Source organism: Astatotilapia calliptera, chromosome 2, assembly GCF_900246225.1.
Source record: "Astatotilapia calliptera chromosome 2, fAstCal1.2, whole genome shotgun sequence".
NCBI lineage: Eukaryota > Metazoa > Chordata > Actinopteri > Cichliformes > Cichlidae > Astatotilapia > Astatotilapia calliptera.
The window spans coordinates 30,808,551-30,819,438 of NC_039303.1; the positions used below are offsets into that span (position 1 = coordinate 30,808,551).

At 40.4% G+C, this 10,888-nt stretch overlaps 2 protein-coding genes across 2 annotated transcripts; both read right to left on the reverse strand.

The window, feature by feature from the left end:
* Positions 1–918: 918 nt before the first annotated feature.
* LOC113006370 (zinc finger and SCAN domain-containing protein 2-like) lies at positions 919–5,678 on the reverse strand. The gene is made up of 4 exons (XM_026142313.1): positions 5,245–5,678; positions 2,464–2,564; positions 2,304–2,382; positions 919–1,981 (listed from the first exon to the last, which is right to left on the reverse strand). The coding sequence occupies exons 1-4, from the start codon at positions 5,537–5,539 to the stop codon at positions 1,170–1,172; spliced, it is 1,287 nt and encodes a 428-aa protein (XP_025998098.1). The 5' UTR covers positions 5,540–5,678; the 3' UTR covers positions 919–1,169.
* A 710-nt stretch (positions 5,679–6,388) lies between these two features.
* smtnl1 (smoothelin-like 1) lies at positions 6,389–9,944 on the reverse strand. Its single transcript, XM_026180354.1, has 5 exons — positions 9,662–9,944; positions 7,805–8,397; positions 7,591–7,705; positions 7,323–7,474; positions 6,389–7,114 (listed from the first exon to the last, which is right to left on the reverse strand). Exons 1-5 carry the CDS (start codon positions 9,752–9,754, stop codon positions 6,730–6,732), a joined length of 1,338 nt encoding a protein of 445 aa, XP_026036139.1. The 5' UTR covers positions 9,755–9,944; the 3' UTR covers positions 6,389–6,729.
* Between the last annotated feature and the right edge of the window lie 944 nt (positions 9,945–10,888).

The window sequence follows — 10,888 nt, forward strand, 5'->3', positions numbered from 1 at the left end:
TACACCGTCTGCATTTTTGGCCAGCTTTCTTTCCTAGCTTCAACTTGCTATATTATTAAAAACAGTAGGTGTTTTCCAGTCTTACTAACAAAAACACTTGAAGCATACACGCAGTCCTACTGCTGCTTTATCTGCAGAATCCGTTTTACTTTCAGTTTGTATTGTGTGTGTAACTGCTTCATAGTTTTCTAATACTACAGTTTGATCTTCTTGTGTAAAATCAGCCACTCTGCTGTCACTTATCCATCTTTGTAATTGGTCAGATTCTGCCAACGCCACCTCTTTGATATGAACACAGAGAGGAAACCCTAAGTTAGCCAGCTGATAGCCAGCTTCATGTGACTGCTTATCCTGATTACTAGTGTTAGAATAAGTGAATCCAGATAAAGGGAATAACCTGAGTATGCTGAACGTGCTTCCTAGAACAGAGTCTGGGGTCAGAAAACATTAATTTAATATATATCAGTTTGCTGCAGTGGGCAAATCATTGAGCTGGAATGCTTTATAACACTGTATTAAATGTGGTGCATAAATAAAATTCAGAAATGCTCAAATCTGGCCACAAACAGTCTTGTCGTGGTACTTTATCGATACAGAAGTCTGCTATAAAATAGACTTTAACCCCTTAATGCGTAGCGTATCATATTTGACAGCAATTTCTGAGATTTCTAGTGTAATCTTCCCCCTGACAAACCTAAATAAATTGCGCATGACATTTTTAAGGTACTAACGCAAAAAACGAGCAAATATGAAACAAAGTTAAACTCATATATGCAAATTAGTATTCAAATATTATTTTTAAAAACTTGTCCGAATGTTCAATAATTTCATTAAACATTTTCTGGCAATTATTTTGTGGTCCAAGCTTTAAATGATAATTGATATCCCATTTTGAAATAACATAGACCAAAACAGAAGTAATCCACAGTCACCCACTGCTAACTGTGACATGGTTCTTTATTTCAGTGTCTTCATTTGAGGATCTGTTGTGCACGCTCGAGAATAGAAAGCCGGTTTTCCTATAGTTAAAAAATCTGAACAGCGTTTGTGTCAGCGTATCTGGAATCTACAAGTGCGCGTGATCCAAAACAGTTTTACACTGTGGCACAAATGACAGTAAAAGTGCTTCTAAACTGCAAAGTCTATCAAGTCTTTCTAGTTCGTTGGGGTCAGAGCGCCCCGTTGGTGTGTGTGATCATGTGTCTGCGAAGGTTGCTGGGGTTGTTGAAACTGGCTGTGCACTGACTGCAGGTGTACGGCTTCTCTCCGGAGTGTGTCCGCAGGTGGATCTTCAGACTGCCGTTCTGCGTGAAGCGTTTTCCACATTGCGCACATGCGTACGGCTTCTCGCCCGTGTGAATGCGCATGTGGATGCTAAGTGTGGTCTTGTTGACAAACGACTTGCCGCACAGAGAGCAAGGGACCGGAGACTCCCCGGTGTGACTCGCGCGATGTACGATGAGGTCTTCGCGGCTGTGGAAGCGCTCGCCACAGAAGTTGCAGTCCAGGGATTTGTTGGCGGTGTGAGGGAAGACGTTCTGCTGCTGTGGGAACTGGCTCATGTGGCTGGGGTGCCCCACTTGACCCTCAGTTACTACTAGTGGCGATTTCAATCCAGGGTTCAATGCTGTCGGAGCCATTTGTGTGGAATTATTTCTTTCAAGTTGGTTGTTTCTCACCAGTCCGGCACTGTTATCCTGTGTGACTCTCATTGGAGCTCTGTCACTTGCGCCAGTGGTGAAATTCAGGAGGTTGTCGTGGCCGACGTTGTGGTCAGACAGAGAGCTAAAAGCCTGAAGCTCAGACGCAGAGAAGAGGGTGTCACTTTCATCCTGTAGAGGCCCTTCGCCTCGGCCGTGAACGCACACGATTCTCAGCTCCTCGTTATCACCTGTCGAGCAAGAGGAACCAGCTGGCTCCAAATTCTGAGCTCCTGTTGCAACACCGCCCTGCAGACTGTGGTTTCTAAAGTCACCCTGATCTGAAAAGACAGAGAATAGCATCTTTAAAGGCCACTATGAAACAGAAGCGCTTAGGCCAGTCTTACTCAGCACTCATCAATGAGGAACTGCTTGTGTGTAATTTAGAAAGAGAGACTTTCTATCAGATGCTTGACGTCTGATCTACTTTCTTCCTCCTATTCTCGGCTTGCCTGGTATAATTGTTTTTCAGCCCTAAGATAGAAGATAGACAATCTAGGCTTTTAGAATCTGTGAGCTGTAGTGATGACAAGTAAAGACATAAAATACAAATAAAAATAATAATTAATCAGCCCTTTAAGCTCACTTAAAAATCCTACTCACCACCAACATCTGGCCCACATCCACCCACATCATCCTCATCTTTGATTAGAATGACATCTGGACTCTCCACATCTGCACACTAGCACATTAAGGACAGCTATGCATGAGCAAACTAGATTTCAAACAGAGCTACTGCTATTCATTTATGGACTGCATGTACCTGCACTTGAGCTGCTGAGGAGGTGGTCTTTTTCTCCGACTGCAGGACGATAGAAGCAGCTTCCCCACCCGCCTTTTGAGCCACTTGTGATTTGATGAGAACTGAAGAAGAAAAGGAAAATACATTTTTATTATTCATTAATCTTTATTTAACCAGGAAGTGAAACTCCTTAGATTAAGAATGTCTTTTGCGAGAGTGTCCTGTCCCCAGATAAGCACAGATTTGAACCCAGGACCCTACTACTTTGAGGGTAACTTAAATAACTGTGACCACAGATGGTGTTGATGTAGTCACAGAAGAGCAACAATCATACCTTTACTGTCCTCAAACCCACAACTGTTTTATTAGCTGTACTGTTGCACCACCCAGGAAAGACTTGTGGTGGTTAGTTTTATTTAAAGCAATGTTAACTGCAATGCTAGTGAATGTATAAATCACTGAACTACAGAGCCACACTGAATATGCACGCTTCAAAGCATTTTTATTCGCTGACACTTATAGAGTGTGACAGGCTTGGTGGTGCAGTGGTCAGCATTGTCATCTCACAGCAAGACGATCCTGCTTTGAATTCAGACTATGTGGAGTTTGTGTGTTCTTTCTGCGTGGGTTCTTTACAGGTACTCTAGTTTTCACCCACAGTCCAGAGATTAGATTCATTGTCACACCTACAGTCTAAATGTAAAAGTTTTCCCTGCAACCCTGAACTAGATAAGCAGAAGAAACTGTAAGCTTTTAAAGTCTTTAAAATACAGAACAATTTTGCAGCACTATGCAGGTTCCTCATATTGTGCAGCCCAGAGATATTACAGCTGATCATTTTTTAATATTTCTAATATTATTTCTTTTTTGAGTTTATACCCTCAGTTCAGTTTGGTTTGATTTCAGAAAATGGTTAGTTTTTATAACTAGTTTCTGTGTTACTTTTACCTCAAGATTGATCAAAACCTGAACTAAACACAGTACTTTTGAAGAGGTGAGTCACAGTCATTTAGACATCCTGGTCTCAACAAATATTTGCACCAAAGCCTTACTGCACAGTTTGTAATACCAAATATGGACAAGTCCTCCATATTTTTATTAAATATTTGATTTACTTTCAGTTAGCTATTTGTTCATCTGTTGGTATCAGTATTTATACGAGCTGAAAACGAAAGATTTTAAGAGTCAAGAATAGACGGGGGGGAGGCAACTTCCCTGTTGGTGTCACATGTGTTTGCTGAAACGAGCTGACAGGAATAAAATGAAGGAAGTTCAACACAGCCAGGTTTTCTTTGCATTAGCTGGCTCAATAACACCTAATACCCCCAGCGGAGATAACAAGCATCACAAAAGCAGGCTCTGTGTGCGCTCACAGAAAAACGAGTGTTTCACATGTCATATGATTCCTCTTTGCACAAAATGATCCCTATGAGTGTCGCCTACTCCAGTCAAAGGTCTTGTCAGAGGATGATGATAAAATGGTGATAAAAAAGACATTAATTAAGTGCCTTGAGCTCACAGTTGCTGTGATTTGGAGCTATGCACATAAGACTGAATTCAAAATTGAAGTGAATTGCATAAAAAATAAAACTGTAAACTAAGAAAAGGATTAATGCTGCAGAAAATTATTAATTAAGCAATTCAGACACTTTTGAGACACAGACAGCTCTGACTTTAAGCTTGATATAAAGTCGGTATGCTATTAATCAACCCTCAGATTCATGCAGAGAGTAAAAGAGTCAATTAATGAGAGATAACAAATGTTAGGGAAATCTGTTTATGTTCTGTGTCTGCAAAAAAAACAAGTTGACATGTCGACACCAAATATGATATGGAACTTAAAACTCAGGGAATTAATGGCATTTCTCTACGGTCTCTGTGGTTTACGCCACTCAATTACCTGACAGTGAACACAATAAAAGTGACAAAACATTACTTTTCCTTTAAAAAAAATGTCTATAAAGGAAATGTAATATGAAAGATCATGTAAGACATTCAATTCAATTCAATTCAATTCAATTCAATCTTTATTGGCAGACTACATGTCCATAAAAACAAGACAAGAAACACACACACACAACTCCCCCCCCCCACACACACACACACACAACACAAGGTATACCATTAAATATATATATGTATATAAATAAGTATATAAAGCATTTGTAAAAATATAAAACCATAATATACATTGATTTTTAATTCATCGTATTAGTGATTTATGATAACATAGAATATGTCCATAAATAACCTGTGTACCTGAGTCTTTGATTCTTTATGGGTTGATTGTGGTGAAGACTAAATGTATTTAAAGGGACAGACACATGTTCTGAGTTGAGGTTGGACTTGTTATAATTCAGCATCACATACTTTAAGCGGAAATTCCACTTAACAATTATTTTAGACTGAGGCTTTGAATGAGCGTATCGAAATGTGTCTTTATTTATTTGTGTATTTGTTTATTTATTTATGTTTCGGTTTAGCTGACCATTATTAAGTTTAAGTAAGTGAGTGAATTCACATTTAATAAGCCGAATAAACTTTTATCACCACAATAAAAAACCCGCTGGTTCTGTTATCTGTGTCACATGACCAGGGCCAGCTGTGTCTGATGCGCGATACTACTCCGCACATCTGCATTTTCATAATCAACTCGTGAAACTAGCTAAAACAGCTGTTTTATACGTTATTAGTTTGAAGTAACTAGCGGTGGGTATTTAATAGTTAATTATATAAATGGCGGGGGCGGAATGTTATTTGTTACTCGAGTATGAAGTACTTTTAAAGTGAAAGTATCGTTACCTTGTGGCTTAGCTCGTGGTTTGGTTATGTTTCCTCTGATGGGAGAAAAGCGGCTCGCTGGTCGATTAGTTCTGGTTTGTAGCCTGAGGGAGAAGAGCTCACTCCTCATAACCTTCATCCTCGTCCTCAGGTTTTCGTTTTCCTTCAAGCTCTGGGTTAAATGCAGACGGAGAGACGCCGAGCTCTCCGAGAACAGCTGGCTGATTTCTGCCACCGCCGCTTTCACCAGCACGTCCATAATGGACAAAAGCTGTGACTCCAGATTCAGGCTCCCCGGTGGCATGTTTGTGGACATGTTTCACTTTGCTGCCACCGAGATTTGTGTTGAAAAAAGGGCGCAACACGGTCAGTAGGTTAGCTTAACAAAAGAGACAACACAATGGCCTTCCTGGTAGCATGATGCTGATTACCGTAATACCCAGAAAGCAGGGACACTGGGGGGTGATGCTTGGCTGGTGATGATGTTTGTTTGAAGAAACCAATTTCTGTAGTTTTGAAGGCAATTCTTGGTTGATATAGTTTTAGTTGCTCAACAGTTGGCTTTGTGGTATTAGTTTGTTTCGATACAGCGAATTGTTTCAATGGGTTTACATTTTTAAAAGGCCTTCCAGGAAAGAACATGTCTCTCCACATATTTAAACATAATGATGACTTCACATGTGAGGGGGAGTTACCTCATCTATATAGATTAATGTTTCCCCAGTACCATCACAGGAGTAATGATAGCTGTTCGCTTTCCGCTTTAGTTTGGGGGATGTGGGGGATCTACGATTAACAAAATCAATATTAAATTTGAATTGGATAGACCTACACTTGGTCTCTGGCCCTCTTAAATAAGCTCTGGCCCAGAGAAACCTGCTTTGGGGTGTTGTTTACATTCAATTTAATGGAGGATAGTGTTATAAATTGCATTAGCAGACCAACTTTTCTTTTGGAAGCTTTTCACAGCTCTTGTAGCATCTTTTGTCTGCCTGAAAACCCTGAACATTTGCCCGCACAATCTTTCACAGTGTCATAACCCCCTCCCCACTGTTACCTTGTTCACAGTAACAATCTGGAACAACTCAAAATTTTAACATCTGACCAGAAATAGTTTAACCTTTTCATGTGTATTATGAAAAAAGTAAATACGGCACACACTCTCTCAAGGTTTTCTTATTGCACAAGCAGCTTTTTAATTCACAAGATCTTTGTTTCATTGTTATTTTTTCATAGATACACAGCAATTTCTTGCTTTTCGTGCTCAGAACAACATAAAAAACAGCATATCTGTAAATGGAAAAAACACACACAGAAGTACATTTTCAAACACGCTGTAACTACGAGACATCATCATCACAAGTATTTTAGTTTTGAGTGATTTTTTTGTTGTACCTCATTACTCCGACAGTAGTCAGTCCAACAATGCCAGACTAAGACTTGCTCCTTGTAGTACCATAAACAATCTTTTTGGTCTTTTCAGTCTTTCTGTTTGCCAGTGTCTGTCTAAGACTCTGCCTCGACTGATGAACTCTGACCTTCCTCCACCACACAGCTCTTTGATGGACTCCCTTCCTCATTAGTGCCCTCCATCTCTGTACCGTCTACTGGTTTATCCTCCTGACTGCTCATCGTCTCGTTCTCAGCAGACTCTTCCTCATCTTTCTCTGGCGACACCTCTCCTGCTGCATCATCTCCTTTGTCCTTCTCTTCCTCCTCGTTACCAGCCTTCTCTTTCTCCCCCTTCTCTTTGTCCTTCCTCTCTTTCTCTATTTTGGAGAGGCTGTGGCACAGGGACTGGACATATGTGAACACACACATTGGGTCTGGGTTGTTACCCATCATGAGCATGTCACTCACTTCCAGCAGAGGGCAGCAGTCAGCCAAGGACCTGTCAGGGATACACAAAGGAGGGGAAAGGATAAAGTTGAGGTGACAAGGTGGCAGTCATTCATAGTAATATGAATAAGAGATTTCTAACCAGGTGCATTTACATTAACAGTGTCATTCCATACAGTTCCAACTCTTAAATATTGTAATTGTGTTATTCAGTCTTAGCTGAACTGAACTGAGAGAAGAAAGAATGAAGAAATCCATACTCTGCAGTTTTGAAGGCCAGAGTGAAGTTTTTCTCCCTCTCCTCTGGCTTCAGTGAGCTGTATTCAAAAGCATCTGGAAAGAAACGATGAATCAGAGCGCAGAATGCCATCCCATTGCACCAGGATGACGAGAAGTTTTCTATGTTGATGCCCTAAAAAATGCAAGAGACAGACACATGGGAAGAGCATCTTAAATTAGGTCTTCTTTTATCTCTGGATCTAGAATGCGGATGTGTCGCATTAGATAAAGATTTAACGCTGAGCTCACCTCGTAGTTCCGAGTCTTGTTGCGACACCACTGAAGTATCTTCTGTTTGATTGAAGCTCCTGTAGCCACAGCAGCAGATGACTTCTGAATCTTGAAGTTGCGAGGTATTGGTGTCCTAGCAGTGTTGCAACACAGTTTCTGATTTAACCTCTTGAGGAACATTTTTAACTGTCACACTCTAATTTGAGGTACTAAGCATCATGTAGTTACTCACTCTGGTGCGCCCTTCTGGAACTTGGCGATGATGTCGTTTTTAGCAGACGCTCTTATGGAGCGTGCAGAGGGTCTTGGTCGAGAGAGAGAAGAGGAGGGGGGACCACTCTTTCTTTTGGGCTTTGCCTGCTTTTCTGCTTCTTTTGTCTTTCCTTTGTCCTTTGGCTCTGCATCTTCCTCTGTCACTTGTTTTTTCTTCTCTGCCTCTTGTTCTTTCACATCTTTACCTATTTCCTTTTTCTCTTTCTCTTTGTCCTTCATGTCCTCTCCATCTTTTCCAGTCTCACTACTCTGGATCTCTGCCACTTGCCCTCCTTTCTCGGTTTCTTCTGCATCCTCCTCTTTATCTTTTCCTTCACGTTCAGAATCCTTCACCTCAGCACCAGTAGATGCTTTCTCCTTATCTTGTGCAGCTGCTTCAGTATCATCTTCACCAGACTGTGACACAGTCTGAGGTTTCTTTGTGTCTCCTGACGTCTCCTTTTCTGCCTCTTCTGATACAGTATCTTCCTCAGCCTTATCCTCAGTCTCCATTACCCTCTGACCTTCTGCTCCTTCCCCCAAGTCTTTATTCTCCACCTCTGGCTCGCCGGCCTGTGCAAAAATAAATATGTGACAAACACTCGTAATACATGTCTGTGACAATAGTTCTATCACTTCTAAATTCTAGCCTTATACCAAGGCATCAAGACAAAGTGGAGTTTAAGGTGGAGTATTCAGTATAAGTAACAGTGTAGGTTACACAGTAATTTTCTTTGCTATTTCCTTTCCCTGGGTTTGGGTGAAGAAGGGTATCCCATATAGAATTTTGCCAGATCAGAGATCCAGATTTACCCGCTGTGGTGACCCCTTGTGAAGAAGGGAGAAGCTTCTTCATAGTCATTTCTCTGTGGGGGCACTACATCACATGTTTTCTTTTCAGCATGACTCAGAGGATAGTCTTCCTCTTTTCTTTCAGTTATTTACATCCCTGATAACTATCTTCTTCTTTTCAGTCTTGTAAAGAGGATTTTTTCTGTTTCTTTCATGAAAAAATGTATGAAGAATGAACAAAAGTTTATTGTGTTTTTTATTTTATTTATTTCAGATTTGTAATGTGAGCCATTAGTTCATTTGCTGTGTGTTGTTTTTTTTTTTTTTAGGTATTTCTTTCATTAACTCTGATTTGTATTTTTAAAATTATTCTTTGTGATTTTTCTGTGTTCTTCAGTTCTTGGTCTTGCTATGTGAAACGTTTGAGCTGTTTACATGAAAGCTGCTGTATAAATAAAGTGGACTTTCCACAAGTTACTCGAGGGATAACACAGTCCTTGTAATGTGAGACCTGGAGCTCTGGGATTTGTTGAGTATTATAAATATACACCTCAGAGTTGGAACTTTCAAGGGGAAAATTGGCCTTTTACAGTTTTAAAACCAATGATCTCACATCATATGTTAAAAATCTTCATACAAAAAAAATGTAATGCATACATTATTATTTCCTCATGATTAAATAGGCCCATGTACCCTGTTTATTAATGACACACCAGGTCAGGCATCACAGCAGTGACTCATCAGTGGGAAAAGGAAACTCCAACGTTGTATGTGTGGCTTAGTGTGTGTCATGTGCACTACTTTGCATAACTTGTGTGAGTGTGTATTTACGTGTGTATGTGTCATTCTTCAGCCAGTAGTAAGAACAGGTGTAGCAAATGCAGCCAACAACCCCTTCTCCCGCTCTGCTGTCCCAACACAGCACCTGCTACAGCCACGAACACTCTCACTGCTTTTTCCCAGTACAGAACATGATGGACAGTCATTGTGGGTGAATGTGAAAATGTTAATGAACATGTTAAATAAATAAATAAATGATACAGACCTGGTTGCTGTTGTTGTTGGTGTCAGTGGGATTGGTTGATTCCGTGGAATCGAATGTGTCCTGTTTGGGTGATTCTCCATCCATGGTGTCCATAAATGTGTGTGTATCAGCTGGATTAGAGGTCAGATCAGACTTTGGTACACTAACGTTTTAATTCAGTCAAAGGTGAAAGCCCCTCTTAATGTCTCTGTGTCCCACTACTCCTGTCTGCCTTTCTCCCCTTCTCAGCAACACTGTCCTGAGTTTTAACACGTATGTGTGTGTGTGTTGGTTTGTGAATATCCGCCTTCACCCGACACCCCCGCCCTCTGCTTTGTAAGGATTCCTGTGCTTCTTTATCTGACCTTTTGGACAACACAGGTTCCCGAAATAGAGTTACAGTGACATAGGCTCAGTCCTCCAGGCCGGACAGCTGCGTCTGCTGTGGAAACCATGGTTGTACACACACACATATACATAAGCACTGAAACCATTAAATATGCCTTCTCTCTTTTAGCAAAATATAGACACAATTTAGCTACCACCTGTCCCGTTTATAAGCTCTTACTGTAAAGTGTGGTGATTTAGAGTACTGTACTGTTGGGATGCTTAAATTAATAAAATTAAAAGCAACAGTTCAACATTTGGGAAACTTATACTTATAGCAAAAGGTCAAGAAAAGGAAACATGAAACACAAATCCGCGTGAGTGGTCTATCTCAGCTCTGTTCAAAGCAATAAAATCCACCTAAATATTTTTTTAAGAAATTACACACACTTATTTTATTTTTTTGAAAAAAATAAATGTACTTGACAATAAAATTTTCAGCCCTGAAACCCAAATGTGACTTTTGAGGGCCTTTTCTTAGTGAATGTACATAATTTCCCTTAGAGTAGGCTTTCTTTCTTGAGTGGAATCAAATGGTCCATGTATCATTTCGCTCTAAACTCACTGCAGTTCTCCTGTCAACACCTTGTACATCACGACTCAAATCACAGCTCTTCATCTAATGTAACCTGGATGTTTGTGAAAGAAGGAGCCATGTGGCAAAGGGAGGGGGAGTTCAGCTATTTATAGTTACCCTCCTATAATCTAGTAGATTTCAGAATCTGTACATATGTGGAGGATTCAAATTATTGTCTGTAGCTTAGGTGAAAGGTTTCCAAGGGATTCCCTTGTACTGCTTGTGTGTCCACATTTTTTGCAATTCCCACCAGGGAAAGTAAACCCTTCCAGTATTTTTATGTT